Source organism: Cygnus atratus, chromosome 2 (assembly GCF_013377495.2).
Source record: "Cygnus atratus isolate AKBS03 ecotype Queensland, Australia chromosome 2, CAtr_DNAZoo_HiC_assembly, whole genome shotgun sequence".
Taxonomy (NCBI): Eukaryota; Metazoa; Chordata; class Aves; order Anseriformes; family Anatidae; genus Cygnus; species Cygnus atratus.
Genome location: NC_066363.1, coordinates 160,132,791 through 160,152,313, shown reverse-complemented (window position 1 = coordinate 160,152,313; position 19,523 = coordinate 160,132,791). Strand labels below are relative to the sequence as shown.

At 45.3% G+C, this 19,523-nt stretch overlaps 2 protein-coding genes across 5 annotated transcripts in view; both read right to left on the bottom strand.

Moving 5' to 3' along the window:
• PUF60 (poly(U) binding splicing factor 60) overlaps positions 1 to 13,472 on the bottom strand; it is a 31,674-nt gene extending 18,202 nt beyond the window's left edge. For 2 of the 4 annotated variants that reach the window (XM_035570123.2, XM_035570126.2), the window contains exon 1: positions 8,873 to 13,472. In XM_035570123.2, the coding sequence (XP_035426016.1) occupies positions 8,873 to 8,899 (27 nt within the window). In that variant the 5' untranslated portion in view covers positions 8,900 to 13,472. Of the gene's footprint in view, positions 1 to 8,370; positions 8,505 to 8,872 lie in introns of those variants that run through there. The other 2 variants (XM_035570122.2, XM_035570125.2) reach the window with 2 other exon arrangements.
• Positions 12,902 to 19,523, bottom strand: part of NRBP2 (nuclear receptor binding protein 2) — a 32,341-nt gene continuing 25,719 nt past the window's right edge. Inside the window, 4 exon segments of the mRNA XM_035570127.2 lie at positions 12,902 to 13,044; positions 14,952 to 15,007; positions 15,927 to 15,990; positions 16,448 to 16,501. Coding sequence (XP_035426020.1) covers positions 12,976 to 13,044; positions 14,952 to 15,007; positions 15,927 to 15,990; positions 16,448 to 16,501 — 243 coding nt within the window. The 3' untranslated portion in view covers positions 12,902 to 12,975.

Here is a 19,523-nt window from a genome sequence, read left to right as displayed (position 1 = left end):
CAGATACATGTTAGGCTGAACAGACTTGTGCCTGTGAAATTATATCAGTATAAAAGCTACCATGGGGAAAAGCTAGATTTTTGCTTTCTGCTATTAACAAGTACATCCTTTACTCACTGCAGTTTCTCCCAGATTAGCCATTTGTCTCAAGTCCATCAGCAACCCATCTGCCTCCTACCAGGCTACAATGCTTCCTTTGTTTTTTAGGAGCTATTAAGGGCAAGGAGTAGGACCTCACCTACCTTAAAAACAAACAAATCATCCTGCGGCTTTGAGTTTGATGATGTTCAGAGATATACAGCCTAGATCATTCTTAGTCTCTGTTTTATAGGATCAGTTGAAACTTCTGTTTGTCAGTCTCAAGTTTACCATGAGGTGTTTGAGAGCATTTTCTAGGAACCATGAACATTGAAAGGAGAAGCCAAATAAATCCTCCTAACATAAAAACCTATTCCACAAGCATCTGAATACAGTGTTCTAGAGTTGCAATCACTTCACCGGTCCCTATAGATTGAACTTCACAGCTACTTTAAATAGCCCACATGGACCTAAGGAGAATCAAAGTGCAACAAAAAAAACGATACACGAATCAAAACAGAGACAGTTGGAACCATTTTATGCTTGCAAACTGGGAAACTTAAGTACACAATACTGATCAAAAGATAGTACTGCATAGTCCAGTTGTAGTCCCAAAGCTGGGGAAAAAAAACAAACAAGGAAACCTTGAAGAAAATAGGGAGACCTTCGCGTGGATTTTGACTGTGCGCTTATTGGTGCAGTGCACCAGGCACGAACCTACGGACAACGTGGTCAAACTGAAAACAAATAATCAACAAAGCAATACAGTAATGGCGATCTGTTTGATGCAGGAAGGCTGTATCATCTCAGAGACTAATTCTGATTGTGCAACACTGAAAAAAAAAGTCATTCTGGTTCTTAACTAAGTGGCTAAAAAAAAATATTTCCCAGCTCTGTAGGGTCCCCTTCCCATTTCTTTACATCTTCTGTACATGCTATTGTACAGTCACCTCCTGACACTTCCTTAGTTTCCTTAGGGAAGGCACCTTTTTCTACTCCTATTTCTGTTTCCCCATAGCTTTTAAAAATTGAGTGATTGCAATGTAGGAGTAATGAGATATGGGACAAGCAAAACATAGTGAAAGGCATATCAAGTTTAACAATTCACAACAGAAAAAGCTATTCCAGTGACCACATTTTAGTAGGATTCATAAGAGAGAGACTATCTATATCTACATTTAATGCAATGTTAACATTTGAGCTCACTAAAAGGCATAGCTTCTGAATACTGGTTGATAACATCCAACTTCCAGCACAGATGGAATAATCAAAACTAAGGACGACAAACTGACCTAGAAGTCACAGGGTATTCAAGAAGCTAGACCCAGACACTACTTAACTGGTTGGTTCCAAGCTCTTTGCCATCAAACATCTCTCTGAAGAGACCAAAGATACATATGCCTTTCCTGATCAATGGTACAGCTGTAATGAAAACTTATCACCACATACCTTTTAACACAGTTTCTTCAAGGAAGATTACTAACCTCTCTGTTACTCCAGAGTATTTGAAAAGCAACAGATGATATAAAATGATCCCAATCTCTATTGCCAGTCACAGGAAATTGAGACTATCACTTCTCTTTTTCCAGGCACATTAGGGTAATACCACTAAGGAGAAAAGGCTTGGCACAATTAATTTGAATCTGCTAGGCGGCAATGTAACAGTACCTGTTGGTGCAGTTGGTGCTTTATGCTAACACCAGCCACCTCGAAAACTGCCTTATTTAAACACATGGAAACAAGAGGGAACAAGAAAAACGCATGAGAAGTTGACAACAGAAGCAGAAGAATGCGAGCTTCCTTTAAAATAGAAATAAATAGAAACTGTATACCTGGTGCTATGAACATTGCTTCTGAGCGTTGCTTGGCCCTTTAAGGTGGTTTGAACTCCAAGAGTTCAGGCACATTCGTTGGAAATTTATTACATGGCTGAGAATTTCTCTGAAGTATAAACACACACAAGAGAAAAAGAAAAATACAGAATCTTGTTTATTTTAGGAACCATAACAAGCAAACAACACAAAAGATTAAATAAGACAGAAGTGGAAAAAGGACTGATGATAGTTAGGAGTCATTAACAAACAGAAGCTTCACCTAAAAATACCTGGCCCGTATAATTAGTTTACTCCTTGCTCTATTACTTGCACCAGTGCTTGGGAACCTGCATCGATCTGAATGTTTTCATGCGGCAACACCCCATGCCAGCAGTGAAGTTGGAAGAAGCATCAGCTGAGTGCCTTGTCAGAGGCAGTATTTTTATTCACACAATAGGCTTACTTTTCAGAAAGAGTCCTCCTTCATGTATATAAAAACATTTAAGGATTTTGCCCCTTATTACTATTTAAATTTGTAGATTCCACTCTAAGTTCCATAACTTTGCAAGTCTTTCTGTGCACTATGACTTTCTGCTATTCCCAAATTACTTTAGCAACTACTACTTTTCACCCCCCCCCATGTAGACCACTTTGCTCAGATGGAAGAAACAGCAGAGCTAGTTTCCATGACTGTAAGCATGTGCAACAAATGTACTACCAGAATGGAGAGCATAGGGCACATACAAGTTTTTTGTCAACGCCACCAGATACACTACACAGAGAATGGGCACATATTTAAACCTTTCAAAATGTCACCTTTATAGCATCTCATGACCAAAGTGCTTAAATAAACACATCTGTGTAAACAACATCTCTTTCCTTTAGATGAAAAAGGAAATTAAATGTCACTAATGCTGCCCAGTAGCATATTCGGTTCTCCCTGAGCACTAAATTCAACCAAAGTAAAACTTCTGAAAACATTAAAAGTCTTAAAAACACATGCATACAAATGAACTACATACCCCCAAACAATTCCTTCTGATGCTTTTTCATTTGGTAGATTCCTTCTGATGCCTTGCATTTGATAGAACTACTCTCAGCTCCATCAGAGCTGAGAAAAAAATACCTTCTGGATGTTACCTGTACATGCAGAATGCTCTGCACTGTCACGTATCTGCCACGGAACCCAGAAATCACAACGCATCTCAATATTCGACTCTCAGAGGAAGAAAACTGCTGTTTCTGACAATCTACAACAGTGCTAAAATGAATTACAACACACATGATCTTATTTCTCTCGATTACAAACAGGACAGTAAGACAAGCCAACACATTCATCCTTTCCTAAAGGAAAGGCTGCTTCCCCTGACCATCGTCTCACCTCCTTATCAACAAGTCAACAATTGTCCAATCAAGTTGTCAATTTGTCAATCAGCAACAGCAAGAAGTTCAACAACAGAAAATGCTGGGTTCTGCACCTGGGTTGGAACAATGCCGGACACAGGTCCGGGCAGGGAGACGCGTGGCTGGAGAGCAGCACTGCACAAAGGGATCTGGGGGTGCTGGTGACAGCAGGCTCAACGTGAGCCAGCTGAGTGCTCCAGCAGCCAAGAGGGCGAAGCACATTTTGGGGTGCAATAAACACAGCACAGCCAGCTGGTCAAAGGAGATGATTGTCTCGCTATATTTAGTGTTGGCATCACCTCGAAAGTTGTGTGCACTTCTGGGTTCCACAATATAAAAAGGCTGTTAAGGTCCTTAACATCATGGAGAAGAGGGCAACAAAGCTGGTAAAAGGGCTGGAAGGCATGTCCTGTGAGGACACGTGGGTTGTCTCGTCTGGAGAAAAGAAGGCTAAGAGGCGACCTCATTGCTCTCTGCAGCTTCCCGAGGAAACAGAGAGGGAGGTGTTGGTTCTTCTTCCTGGTAACCGATGATAAAATGTGAGGGAATGGCACAAAGCTGTGTCAAGGGAGGTTCAGACTGGTCATTAGGAAAGATTTCTTTATTGTGAGGATGGTTGAACACTAGGACAGGCTTCCTTCCTAGAGGCAGTTAATGCCCCATGCCTGTCCATGTTCCAGAGGCATTTGTATAATGCCCTCAGTAATACGCTTTAACGTTGGTTAGCCCTGACGTGCTCAGGCAGTTGGACTGGCTGATCTTTGTAGGTCCCTTCCAACTGCACTATTCTATTCCAAACCCTTCAGCTAGTACATGCAGCTGTAGAGCTTGCATATAGCTTCAACATGCATGCTGGGTCCCCCTGCACTGCAAGTTCTACAAGACCCACCGCTGGGTGCTCCTCTCTCCCTCCCAGAGGAAGCTCCAACCACTCGTAGTGCCAGGCAGAGCGGGCAGTCACGGCACACAAACACACGCCCCCAAATTAGTTCTCAGGTCTGTTTAAAAGTTAACCATCCTGACAAGAGGTATTCACAAGAAATTTGCCTTAGCCTCATTAAAATACAAACAGATCCACGGAAACCTGTAGTAACAACATCAGTGCTCTGGAACTGCACAGAACACCCAAGTGAACTTAATTTTGGCTGATAAAGCTTGCTACCACTTCCCCGGCAGAGAACATGCACGCCTCCTACGGGAAAGGACCAATTATCTAACAGAGCTGTGATTTTAAGACTGCAAAAAGAATGACAGGTAAGCAATTGCACGAGTATATTATGTGATGACAGAAAGGTCCAACTACATTACTGAATGCACAGAAATCAGGTAAGTACCAAAATGGCAAGCACTGCTTATCATTCTGAAGTACCACCACAGTGGGCGAGGAGACTACGGAGCTTTCAAGGAGCATCTGCAATGAAATTGTATCAAGAATCAGTGCTTAAAGCTACAGCACACAACACTCACGGCACTGCTACCAAAAGCAGTGGCACCAAACGTTTCCGGCACTGAAATGGTTTAAAATATAAGTTTCTTCAGCAAGACGTTAATTATTTAACCAGTTATAACTATGTATTCCATTTCTACTGCAACAAGGTACCGACTAAATTACTGAATAAATTAAATGAAAATTGCATTAATTATCAATTACACCTTTATAAGAACTCTGTATTTACTGCCCACTGTCTCCACAGGTGGCACACACAGATAGTCCACTCTGTGTTGTTGCACTATATGGTCCCCCTGGAAGGGGACAGGAGGCATTAGGCGCTGCACACCTTCATCTTACACGCACACACACTGCTCAGCCTGACCGACTGGGCATGCGGACAATAACAAAGAGGGAGAAAAAAAGTTGTTGCAGCTATGATGGCAGGAGGAAGAGAGCCTGCCATGCCGGAAATCTGCCTGTATTGCAGAGGTGCATGGCCTGTAACACTGGGCGGATAACAGAATCAAGAGCAGGCAGATCTAACCCAGGAGAGCAACGGGGCGTGTCACAACAGGCTGGGTAAGAAAATGCAGTAGTACGCATCTTTCATGCGTATCAATACGTATGTTTCATTGTAATCAACAGCATTAACAATTCTATGATTATATTCAGAAAATTAGCTGCAAGCAAAATCTAAGTTTACCAAACTCCAGAACTGTGCTGGGTTCCTCTTTATTGAGGTTACTTTGTCCTTAATTCTCAAGCTTTTCTAGATAGCCATCACGATTTAAATTGTCCCTGAACAACAAGAAGAAACTGTTGCAGCTGTCCTGATAAAAGCAATCCCTGCAGAAGCACTGAACTCACTTCAGGGCAATTTTCTGCTGGTATCATAGAGCAGCCTGTCTTCTTTCCAGCATGGAAAGGAGATTTACAGGAGAGAGAGGCACTAACATTGAACGTGGCAGGAAAGATGCCAGTGATCACACGAAAAGTGATTGCTGGGATATTTGAATTCTTTGTTTTAAGAACCACTAACACTAGGTCCATGTGTCAGGTTTGGTTTTTTTGTTTGTTTTTTTAAGCACAAGGTAAAACACATAGTGGCACAAATCCTGATGAATTAACACGTGATATTGGATGTTCAGATCCACTTTCCAGTAAGATCAGAGCAGAACTCACATAAAAACACACGGATTATTAAAAAAACGACCTGGAAGTGCTTTAACTCAATGTGTGAAGCTGACGAGAACGAATGCTCTATTTAAGAAGTTTAACAGCTCTGAAGTTCAAAATAAACTTCATACCACCAACACTGAACCCAGCATGAATAAACGCATGCAGCACTCTGGCAAGCCAGTATGCTTGCTCCTGAAAGGCTGTCTTTTATACTGTCACTTAAACACTGATATACCACCTCATCTGGGAGCAAGTGAAGTAAGAAAGGCATTTCTTCCCATCTCAAGGTTTGTGTTCTTGCTCTAACAAGATCTTTAACTAATCCTTCCAGTTTTCTTTGGTCCCAGTATCTGAGTCTTCTCAAAACACGATGGAAGTGACAGATTTACCAACACACACGTAGTTTACATCAACTACTCTGAATTCTTCTGTAGCCAAACACTGCTGAAAAAGAGCTGCACATTAGAATCATAGAATCACCTAGGCTGGAATGGACCTTCAAGATCACCAAGTCCAACCTTCAACCTGACCTACTGAGTCCCAACACTAAGCCATGTCCACCCATCTCTTAAATACCTCCAAGGATGGGGACTCCACCACTTCCCATTCCAGTGCTCGAGCACCCTTTCTGTGAATAAGGTGATAGATTAAAAATATGCACCTTACTCCTTGCCTCCCATACATCACAGTATTTATGTGCTTCCTTTGGTCACAAGACTGCTGCTGCCAATTTCTAGGGCTCATCTACAGACCAGTGCTATCTCCTTGCCCCTGCTTATACAGCCTCCCATTACAGTAACACCAGCTCTGAAGGTAAATTTTAAGAACTGGCTCTACGAAGAGCCAATGTAACTCTCACTCCCGGTTCCAGGAATAACGGCAGCCTCACTAAGGCTTCCTTTGACCCTGGTGCAATGCTTCACCTGTGACAGGACCATAACTCTGAGTGGGAATGTCCATTCTGAACAAACAGTGCAAGCTAACAGGTTTCAGCTTGAATGCCTGGTGCTTGAAGATGATTAAAAATAATCAGACTCAATGTTTACTGTACTCTGCTCAACTCTTAAAAACAGGCATTCCAAATACCAGGTTCATAGAAAAGTAACTCAATAGTTTCTTTTATAGTGTTGATTAAATCAGTTTATGATAGGCAATATACATACGTAAGTAGAACCCCTGACGCACAGAAAATTATTTTCCTTTTTTATGTTGTAAGGCACTGGTGATTTCCAGTAAACAAGCATACAACTCTAAGAGCCTTCTGTTTGCCCAGCCACCGCATCACTTCCCTTGCATGCAGCAAAACCATGCAGCGGCTTGCTGTTAGAGAGTTAGCAAGTTATTTTAGTTTTGAAACGCGTGTATTGTCCTTTTAAAATATGCATATACCAAAATATACAGTGACACCAGAGAAACTGGCTGAAACAATGTGCTGTGAGATAAAGGACGGCCATTACCTTAACGTGGGATGTCCTCACACATCCTAAGAAATATAACACTCCCTTGGATTTTGATCATCTTTGGATTCACATTTATCCTCACATGCTCAAAGCCTGAACACTCGTTCCCAGCTTTAACTTGGCAAAAACCCTAATCTAATAAAGTCCTAACCAAGCAAGGATAAGACAGGAATCAAAGTGTGAGTTGTCTGCATTAACTCCTGATTATGAGCACCAATATTTGCAAATCCAAAAAAGGAAGACCATAAAAAACAACTCCTTTGCAGTTCAAAGAGAGACTTTTTAGAGAGTTCAAAAGTAGCAGCTTCAGAATTAGTATGATTTGTGACCAAAAAAAAAAAAAACACACCAGCAAACACTGAAAACAATGGGGGGGTAGAAAAAAAAAAACATTAAGAAATATCCTGCTGTGTCACACCAGCAGTCCATCCAGCCCCCTTAGCAGCAGATGGTATCTGCAGGGAGCATGAGAGCCTGGCCACCTGCTTTGCAGTTTCCCAGCATCCACAACTATTGTACTACAGGCTACCTTCCCTAGCAGCTTGACACCTAAGAGGTTACGTATTTTCATTTTGCACAATTCCATACACTACTCCATATTTCACTAAGAATAAGAAGGACTAGGATGAGGAATGCTGAATAACGCCCTACTGAACTACTTAATTTCTACGATTTAAGACTAATTCGCACAGAAAATAAGTCAGTCTCTGAAATGAGACTATTCCGGTGTCTTACAACATTAGTGGCCACTTCAGCAGAAGTCTAAAGAACCTTCTGAAAACACAATGAACTCTCATGAAAGTCGATAACGTCGGGATCCTTTCACGAGTAGGTAAAATAAACAATAGCAAATATAAAAATAGCCACCGGTTACGGGGCATCACGTCCCTCTGGTCAATAAAGGTAACCCACAGCTCACATCTTAGCCTCAGCGCTGCACACTACAAGGCTCTGTGGAAGAGAAATTCCTACTAAAACCCTCTCAAGAAGCCCCACCACCTACCTGGACCTTTCTAAACACGCAGGTTCGTGAAACCATCACACGAACCGGTACGAACCGGCCTGCGCGAACCTCAGCACGGGGAGAACTCAGGTCCCACACAAAACCCCGCCGCACCCCGGGCGCCACACGCCCGCCTGCGCAGCCGCCGGCCCGGGCCCCTTGGGCAGCCCCGGGCTCGCCCTGCCCAGATCCGGCCCCGCGCTCCTTGCGGCCGGAGGCGGCCGCTGAGCTCCGCCGGGGCTGCGGCTCCCGGGGAGGGCAGCGCGGCGCCCCAGCCCCGCCCGCTGCGCGAGGAAGGCGGCCTCGGGGAGCAGGAGGCGCGGCCCCGCCGCCCGAAAGGAGGCCCGCCGGCACCGAGCGCACAGCGCCGCCGGGCCCCGGCCTGCCCCCGCCGGCCCGGGAGAGCCGCGGGCGCACCGGGCGGAGGCCGGCACGGACGGCGCCCCCGAGGGATCCGGGCCGGGCCGAGCCGCCCGCCCAGCAGCGCGGCGCCGCCACTCACCAGGGAGATGGTGGTCGTGGCCGCCATCTTGTCCACCCCGTCGGCACGGAGCGCGGCGCTCTCGCGAGAACTTCAGGGCGCGCGCGGAACGGCGAGCTCTCGCGAGCGCTCCTCAGGCAAGCGGCGGGAGGACGTCTCGCGAGAGTTTCGGGTAGCGGCGTGACCAGGGGCGGGGCGGCGGGGTTGGCGGCGGGTCCCGTCAGGGCCCCGTCCCTGTCACGGAGCCGAGCCCCGCCCCGCCCGCTGCCGCTTCGTGCCGCGTCCCGGGGGCTGCAGCGCCGCGGGGGGGCCGGTGAGGTGTCTGCCCGGGCCGCTGCCGCACCAGCGATCCTCCTGCTCGGCGTGCCGAGGAGCTGTTGGTGCCGCCGGCAGCGGGACTGGCGCTGCTCGGGACGAAGGTGGCGCCTGCACGCACCGGAGGCGCCAGGAGCTGAGTCCCGCCCGTCACGAGAGGGCCCGCGTTGGTGCCACGGGCCGCGGAGCTGCGAGGCCGGAGCGCCAGGTGTTGGGAGATCGGCGTTAGCTGAACGCACAAACTGAGAGCTACCGAACTGCTGTAGTCCCGGTGCCTGAATCTGTGCGCAGCCCTTCCCGTGTGCTCTGCTCTTTTCAGGTGGCTCCAGTCTCTTACATGCAAATTAAAATACACGGGCAAAGGCGAGGTCAAACGGCCGAGAGCAGATGATCTCTGTCACGGGACGGAAATGCCGCTGAAATAAAAAGGGCCCCAAAAAGACACTGCCTCTAGAGGAGGCTATTTTTCAAAGGAAGAATCCCCTCAGCAAGGAACAGATGTGTTGTTACGCTCTGCACTTAATTATTTAAAGGGCCGTGAGAATGACCTGGCCTGCTGGCCGTGCTACAAACAAGATAGAAGGCTAGGGAAAAAGCTCTGAGAAGTTTACAGGTTCCAAAAGTCTATCTGACTGATAAAAGATTTAGAAAGCTAAAAACAATAAAGCTCACCAAAAGCCTCTGAAGGATGACTTAATATCTAAGTACTCTTAACATGATAAATCTTGCACTGCAAAAGTTCCTTTATCTAGCAGATAAAGGTACAATGTCTGAATTTGAACATAAAAACGTGAACCATATTTCTAATCCGAATTTAAGTGACTGCCGTTAACCACTGGAAAACATTAATTATTGAGACACAGTGGATTCCTACATTATGCAATCTTTAAAGACTAGATATTCTACTAAAAGATGTGCAGTACCACAACTATAACATGGGCAAGAATTACAACCGTAATTAGCTGATCAGACTTGACCAGCTGTGTCTGAGGACACATCTTTCTTGTCTGACTTGCAAATGTGAGGGCAGGATTTCCATTCTTGTGATGGTGCCAGTTTTGCAAAGAAGGCCATGCACATCGTGCTGGACACCAAGCTGACTGTGAGCCAGCAATCACAGAATCACAGAATCATTAAGGTTGGAAAAGCCCTCCAGGATCATCTGGTCCAACTGTCCCCCTACCACCAATGTCACCCACTAAACCCTGTCCCTAAGCACCACGTCCAACCTTCCCTTGAACACCCCCAGGGACGGTGACTCCACCACCTCCCTGGGCAACCCGTCCCAATGCCTGACTGCTCTTTCTGAGAAGAAATGTCTCCTAATTTCCGACCTAAACCTCCCCTGGCACAACTTGAGGCCATTCCCTCTAGGCCTATCACTGGTTACCTGTGAGAAGAGGCCGACCCCCAGCTCCCCACACCTTCCTTTCAGGCAGTTGCAGAGAGCAATAAGGTCTCCCCTGAGCCTCCTCTTCTCCAGACTAAACACCCCCAGTTCCCTCAGTCGCTCCTCACAGGACTTGTGTTCTAGAACGTGCTCTTGCAATGTGTTCTTACAGCAGAGAAGGCCAATGGTATCCTGGGCTGCACCAGGGAAAGCCTTGCTAGCTGGCTGAGGGAAGGTCCTTCCTCTGCTCAGTGCTGGCGAGGCCACATCTGGAGTGCTGGACCCCATGCTGGGCTCCCAGGGACAAGAAAGAGATGGACTTACTGGAGTGAGTCTGGTGCAGGGTCACCAAGATGGGGAAGGGACTGAAGCATCTGTTGTAGGAGAGGCGGAGAGCAGGGGCTGCTCAGCCTGGAGAGGCTTGCAGTGGCTCATCAATGCATACAAATGCCTGATTAGAGGCTGAAGAAGATGGAGCTATGCCCTTCTCAGCAGATCCCAGTGTCAGGACAAGAGACAATGGGCCCAAACTGAAAAATGGGAAATTCCATTTGAACACAGGAGGACGCTTTTCTTCAGTGAGGCTGGCTGAACACTGGCACAGCTTGCTGAGAGAAGCTGTGGTGTCTCTATCCGTGGCGATACTCCAACCTGACTGGACATGGCCCTGGGTGACCCAGCTCGAGCAAGGGGCTTTGGGCTGGAAGACCGCTGAGGGCGGAAGGGACCTCCTGGGATCTTGAGTGGTCCCTACCAACCTCGCCTCTTCTGTGATTCTATGTCTACAGCCCGTCATGTATTCAAAACATCCAACAATAGCTGGTTAACGAACTCTTAACTGCTGAGTGCATCATGGCCAGTAGGAGGGGGAACCATCACTCAAACTGAGTGGTAACAATGTTAAAAGAAACAATTAAACCGGGTGAAATGTGTTAAAGAAGAGCTAATGAGCTCATCAGGGAAATGGAGTAACTGGTATAGGAAGGAATTTCTCAGTTTGCAAAAGCAAGTGCAAGCTTGTTCTGGAGAAGGAGCAATTTTTGAATCATGCAGCTGAATGATGTTTCTCTACTGGATTCCTCCTCTACCCAATTTACCTGATTCTGTGGATAAGTCTGTTGAACACAAGGAAGCTTTTTTACTCTTCTTAACTGTAAGAGTGACTAAGAAATTATTGAGTGTTTTGCTCAGTGGATCAGCTCCTCTGATGAGATAAGCTGCTTTCAATGGCTTTATTGATTTGTCAGTTTCTGTAAAGTTGGCACAACGCAGCACAAATGGGAAAACAGCATAATTTGACAGCTCAGCGTAGCATCGTAGCATGGCAAACCCAGCCCAGTGTAATACAGTTGGTGCAACACTGCAAAGCGTAATGCAGGCACGGAGGACCTGGCACAGCACAGCACAGCACACCAGCACAGCACAGCGTGAGGCTGCTGGCACCATACGGCACAACGTGAACAGCATGGAGCAGCACTGCATAGCTCTTGCTACACAAATAATTCCTGTTTGCAATTTTCACCAATTGAGCCTGACATGCACTGCAGCTAAGATTGCCCCTTTCTCCACACTAATGACAGAAGTTACAAATACTCTAGGAGAAACAGAGGAGGAAGAGACACCAGGGGTTTCCCCCTTAAGATGTCATGAGATTTTGGAAGGCCTAAGACAAACAGGAGAATGACAAGGGTTTGTTCAGCACCAGTGGCGTTTCCACGTTTTTGACATGTTAGGATCCAGCTGGTAGATTTGGATTTCTGGAATCGTCTGCCGTGTCAAGTCCAGCTCACAAAGTCCACTCTTCAGCTTATACCAAAGTGTGCAATTCTAATTACAAGGCATCACAGTGTTTTATCTGTGCTGGAGAAATCAAAACAGGAATAACTGGATATAAAGAACAGAATGTGGCAGATTGGAAACTGCACCAGAGCTTTCCAATCCTGCTCCTCTCCTCTCTTCTGCATGTATCACCAACTGGCAAAGAGGAAAAAAAATAGCTTTGGGACCTGCAGTGAGAAAAGCTTATAATTCCCAGAGGCAAATTTATCAGTTTGGGGAAGTCTTGCAGCAGCTTTGTATCTTCACAAATAACATCAGCAAGGGGTTGAAGAAGTGCTACCGCACTCCCTCATGCCTCACAACTCCCTCTGGCTTACTGCTGCATGAGTGGGGGCCAGAGCACATACTCGTGCACAGGCCGTCCCCTATTTGCTGGTTACTCCTCCACTTGCTGTTGTCTTTCCACACCACAGCTAAGGCATACACGTCTCATGGACTGCAAAGATTCAGTCTGGAGCGAGTGGTCTGGTCAGTCCCACTGGAGGAAGTTCAGTCAGAAGCCCTGCAGCCTTCTCGTCTGGTGTGCTGCCTGTCCCTGTGGCACAGGAGACCCTGCTGTCCCGGACTGCAGCAAAGTGACTCACAAGGGAGGAGACCGGTATTTGTGGAAGGCATTTTCCAGGAAGTTAGCCAGCTTTTCACAGTCATCCTAAAATAAAAGAAAAAGCAAGCCAACAGATTAATTTGGCTTGGTACCTTGGATATCTCCTTCCTTACATGATTGTGTGTATTCCTTCCTTACATGATTCCATCTCAAGTCACCAGATTTTATATCTGAGGTTTGATATGGGAAGAGAACAACTCACAAGCAGTTCTGGAACATACCACTACTAATTATTGCATTTACTGAATTACGCCAAATGACCAATCAATCAAGAATGGAACCTTATTGTGTCAGGTGCTGTATAAAGGCAAAAGTCAATTCTTTGGAGTGTCCAATCTGAAGGAAGAAAACAGGTCCAGCTCTTTTTGTTTAGTTTAATTTCAACTTAACTAACTTACCACTGGATCTAAAATTATTTTCTATGGCTACCTGTTTTTATAGTATCCTTATTGCTAATTAAAATAATTTTTAAAATGGTATCACTTTTTGTTGGTTTGGCAACTATTTTGTACAGAAATCTTTTTTTTCTAACACATTCAGGAGTAGTTGTTTTATAATACAATTAGAATGTTTATTCATTAAGAATTACTGAAATACATTATGATATGTAAAGGATGCAAAACACCCACATGTTGTGTCATAAAGGGTTTTTGGAACTGCCAGAAACTAACTCAAAATACTTACTCCAAAAAAAAAAAAAGTGACTTGTTTTCTCATTGCTTAGAGGCACTCTCCTGTCCCTATTGTTGATAAATTACTACCTTTCTATTAAGGAAAAATTTGTATTTTGAAGACAAGATTTGTAAGGCATAGATGGTATCTTTTGTTAGACAAACCACTCTTACAGCTGGAAAAGCAAATGAGCATTTGGGTACACAAGTCCTTCAGATTAGAAAAAAGCAGCATACTTCCAAGCTAAATACAAGCTCAGGACATTTGCTCAGTTTAACAAGATGTACATCAGTTACACCATCTGAGAGAAAAAGTAGTCACTACCTGTGGAGTTAAAAAGATGTTAGAGAGGGAAAGATGTTTTAAAAGGAGATTATCTCCTAGGAGAAAGAAAGAAAAAGATAATTTGCAGTCTGGAACACAGACCAGTGAAGTATATTCTACAGTTCTAGAATGCCCCAAATGCCATGTATTTTCCAGAGCACAGGAGAAAGCACCCCATTGTTTCAGTGCCAAGCTGCACAATCACCATGCTCAGATGAAGAAAGGAAGAAAGTCTAAATGTACTTTTTCTCAGGTGTACTCACATATATTTTTCATTCAGTGAAGCTGACCCCTTCCTTGTCTAATGTCAGCATCCAGAATGAGGAATTCTCCAAAACTTTGCCTACAGCCCCAGAATTCCTAACTTGTACAAAATAAAAATAGATATATTTTTAATTCTCTCCATGCTGTCTTTCCTTGAGGCTATTATGCTGTCGGAATGACAGGGCAGTTCTGCATTCTCACTTGGAACTGTCTGTAAACACCAAGGGAGAGCCTGGAAGTGCAGTGTTGGGGTAGGTCACTTCTGGCAGGCAGAAATTTGCAAAGTGACGTAAGAGCAGCTGTCTGAGCAACACAGACTACTGGAGCAGTTTCTCTGGGAGACAGGAGGTGGCCTTGACTTCCTTTCCCGTCACTCTGGTTTTCACATTCAAAATCAGTGTAAGGTTGATGTAATTAGTGTTGTGACCCTGCCACCACAATACAGCTGTCCCTTCATGCCCAACAGCATGGGCAAAGTATGGAGGGGAAAAAAAAAAAGTGTCACTCACTGCAAAGGGAATTAGCACAGCATGGAGCTGCAGGCTGGGCATTGTGACTGCTCCTGGCTGCCAGGCAGGGAATGGAGGAGCTCCTACTCCTCTGAAGCATGAGGTGTCACATGGATTTGGGGACTGCTGTTGCAGCACTGTGCATGCACAGCTGAGATGGCAAGGAATGGCAAGCAGGCTTACCTCGTGGATGAATCCGTAATGCACCAGCTCTGTGGCCAAGTCCTTGGAGTTATCAGCTGCAGGGAGGAGGAACAGTGAGAACATGAACGTTCATGCACCTCAGTTTCTCTTCTACTCGTAAAGCACACCTATTCTAGCTCACAGCACACCCGCATTATGCTTCATTATGCTTCAGGGGTATATGCAGTGTATTTCTGGCTGGCTAAGTAATTGCTAAGGAATCCTGGGGCAAATAAAGTACAGCAGTGAGCAAGGAATTAAAGCAGAACAAAGCACCAGTCAGGAACAAGCTCCAGCCCCAAATCACACAAAGCACAATAGTATTGGCAGTGTCACTTTGAGATTTTTTGCTTGTTTTGGCTCAGCATGAAAAGAAAGCAGGCCACTACCTGTAGGCAGAAAAACACAAGGAGCTGGTGAAGCAGCAACTCCCAAGCATTAGTTCCCAAGCTTTATGTTGTAGTTTTGTCTGTAAGGCAGTCAATGGATGCTAGCTGCACGGCTCCCATAGGACTTCTGCATGTTTTAGGAAGGAGCCGCTGTGTTGGACCTACTCCAAGGAGAAGCACCGTTCCCCAGAGCCACAGGACTCCCTTAGAGGACAAGTCACCTTTTCCTTTGAAAGGTATTGCAGAGACTGCACCAGTGCTGGGGAATGAGGGTAGAATTCACTCATTCACTAGTATTTCCCTTGGAACTCCATGTCCCAAATTTCAGTCTTCAATGCATGCTCTTGATGGCCACTCACTGGACTGCCAAAGTTCACTACTTTAGAGTGCATGCTAGTACTACATGCCAGAGTGGATAAGAACAGGGGTCACATGGTTATTATGGTTTGTTCTGCTTTCCCAGTATGAGAAGGAAAGAAAAATTGACTTTAAGCACAATCTGTGTCTAACATACTCTGAGCCTAAACCTCACCAGGGCTACCAGGCAATAAATCTGCATTCATACACAAAAAACAAGTAAACCTACTGGGCAGCAAGTCGTAGCTCAACTGTCGATGCAATTTGTCCTCCAAAATCAGCAGAAGAGTGAGCTGCAGAAAGAAAAGAGTGATCTTTACAAACACCAGTTTCTCTGTAAGAGACAACAGTGCTGGCTCTTTCATCAGCACTAGAAGCTGTTGGCAGGGTGAGCAGAGAGGGTGTTGGTAACTGCTAACATGCTGGATGTCTTTGAGGGGTACTTTGAGTGTCTTACAGAAATGTTCTCTAAGCAGTCACAGATAAGCTGCAACTGTTAAGTTAGAAAGAAGTAGAGTTAAAAGACATCCAGACAAAGATATCAAGGACTACTGTCCCGAAGCCAGGGGGCTCTGGTGGCTTCACTCTTCTTTGGGCTTCTTTTGTTGTAAAGAGACAAGAGTAGATTCTTCAGGTACTGCAGCAAACTAGCTGAGACCAAACTTCGTCACAGTTGGATGCCAGAGTTGGGTACAGAGAGCAGGTCTTGCTCCAGTGCCTCATGTGGAGTTGCTGGAGCTGAATACTTACATGCCACTGGGTCTTGTCTTCATTCAGCTCCATGTTACATTGCATTTGCACCACCTAGAAGAGGGCAAAGTAAACATCAGCCTGGACACAGCCCCTTTAGTTCCCCCAGGTCTGCTTTGCTCCTGATTTCCAAGCATGACTCTCAAAATCCTATTTAAAACCTGTAATTCCAACTGCCAGCCTGATCTTTCCCCCTGCCCACATTTCTAGGAATTGTCCAGGTGGAGCAGCTGAGGCATAATTTAGTCCAACATCCAGTTACAAACTGTCGTCATCAGCTGGTGGAGAGGTGGGTAAGCGAGGAGTCCTGTGCAAGGTGTTGTTCTGGGATAGCTTTACAGCCAGGATGAATTATCCTGCTTCATTTGTCAGGGGTAGGTTCCCCCTAGAATCCTGCCAAAACTCTTAGTTACATTTTAGTACTGTACTTGTTCATGTCCTTGAGGGATGACCAATTCTTAAATCAGACAAAAGTGCAAAACTGAAATCCCAAGTATTATTGAAGTGAAATACAGGGTTTCTTTTGGAACCAGGACTGCATCACATCACAGAACATTCAAATGTGTTAGATAAATATGGATTTTTATTAATATGTTTGAGTTCCTATGAAGTAACAAGATGGTTCACACCAGAAGTCATGTTGTCTGGGTAAAAGAAAGAGAGACAGCATGCCATTGGTCAACCCAGAAGACAGGAAACCTAGTGAGGAATCAACATCCATGTTCCAAGCAGATTCTAACAGGATTTCATATATATTCCTTGATTTCAGGCCTATGCTCAGAGGACAGTTATATGCTTATTCCTTTCTCTTGCCCAGTACCCCTCTATTACAACTCCTTGCTATGACAAATATCTCCAGGCATTTAACACTCTTCTCAGTTGGAAAACTCGCTGTCCTCTGACCTTTATCATCTCCAGGCCATCTCTTTCTCTTCCAAGAACTGACCAACATGACTGTATGCCCAAGGTGGGTGCCCTTTCCTTTACACTGAGTAATGCCAGCACACTGTCTGGCCATGCGCTCCTTTGTTTATGCACTGAATTACCTTGAACTGCCCAGCATCTTGCACATATCATCAGAGAGAAGGCTGATGATGTCTGAGTGCATCACTGCCACCTGTTCTCCATCTCTCTTTACCTGATACCCATGATCAAAGAATCATCCAGGTGGGAAGGGACATCAGGAGGTCTCTAGTCCAACCGCCTACTCAAAACAAGACAAACAGTGAATTCAGACCAGGCTGCCAAAAGCCCTGCCTGACTCAGTTTTGAAAACCTCCAAGGATGGAGATCCCATAACCTCTTTGTGCCCTGGTCCACTGTTTAACCATCCTCACCGTGAAAAAAATTTTCCTTGGATCCATCCAGAATGTACCCATTTCAATCTGTCTCTTCGCCCAGTGTGCACCTCTGTAAAGAGCCTGGCTCCTACACAAAGAACATGGCTTCCTCCATCTTCTCAGCAATCCCCTCACAGGTATGGGCAGGTTGCCATTAGGTGCTCCAAAGCCTTCCCTTTATGCAGAGCAAGCCCCGCTCCCGCAGCCTCTTCTCCCAGGACTAATGCTCCAGCCCTGCACTGTTTTACTGGCCCTCCATTGAACTTGTTCCAGTTTATCAATGCCTTTCTTCAGTGTCCAGATGCAGAATAATGACAGCGTGCATGTTTCTTTGCCCAACAGTCCCACAGACATCTCATCCTAAATAGTTTTATTCACAAGCTGCAACACTCAGATAGTTCTTAACAGTCAGAGAATGAAGAGTAGATGTCATTTTGGATGCTGAAGAAACCAGTGCTTTAGGGAAGCACTGTGGGATTTCACCCTGACCTCCTGACCCACCTGACCACAGCAAAAAAACCCACATAGACTAAAAGGAGTAGCTGTACACCACGCTAAAATGGACATTTCTATTTGTCACCATCTCCTGTAGCCTGTCTTTGCAGTTTTAATACAGCTCTAATATTTGGTTTTGGAGCACAGGTGCTGATTATTGTTAGAGAGGGCTGAGCTGTGAGTGTGTGCATGATCCACACGTTATCAACATCCTCTTTTATCTCTTCTCACTCTTGCGTCTCTTTCTCACCTCTTCTGCTTCTTACATCTCTTCCCAGCTAAATCACACTACACAGATGAACTAGTAGTTTGTACACTCTCCTGTGAGAAGAAATACAGTACAACTGGTATAACCTAATCAAGAGGAGTATTTCCATAAAGGAATGATGAAATATCACACTGCATTGCACTTAAGAAGCCTAAAGAGGCTAGAAACATTTTCACTTCAGTTTAAATTAACTGTTGTTAATGGTAACTCATAAGCACATGATCTTGAATGTGCTGCAGCACCTCCTGGATGGAGACAACTCCAAGGGCCTGCACCAGCAGCACAAGAACCTGTCATGTGGCATCAAGTTCACTCATTAATTTCAGCTGCTCTGGTCACGGTGCAGAGCACAAGTCCTGTGCTCTACTTTCCACCTCTTTATTCCCTCCCTTGGGGCTTGCACAGCTTGGGCGGTAGGTACTTGGGTGGTAAGTTACCAGCTCACCCATGCTGCTGAAAATGAATTCTTCTTGGTAGAGCTTATCTCCAGCCAAATCAGCCAGCTGACCTCACCTATTGCAGGAGTGCATAAAGGGAAGTCGCCAGGGATGTGATAAGGACAGAGCTGTCTGATTCTTTGGCAGGGTTGTCACAGTTAAACTAGCTCTGAAATTCAGGATTAGTACTTTTAGAGCTACTGTCAGAGAGCTAAGGGTGATGCTAAGTGAATTTCGCTAGGAGAAAAAAATGTGAGTAAAAATGTGACTGAAATGCAAAACTATTTAGAAGCAAATTTTTCAGCAGGCCAAAAGTATGATCCCTAAGACAGATGGAAGATAGATAGGTAAAAGCTGGCCTTTGCCAGGGCCTCTGGCAAAGTAGGAGGTAAGTCAGACTCTCAAGAAGAAAGGCAGCCTGGTTGCCCGCACTCTGTACCGTCCAGCTGCCTTTCCCTGCTTTCTCCACGCACATGCATAGGCCCCAGGTTCTGATGTTCATTCCATAGAATCACAGAATCACAGAATCACCTAGG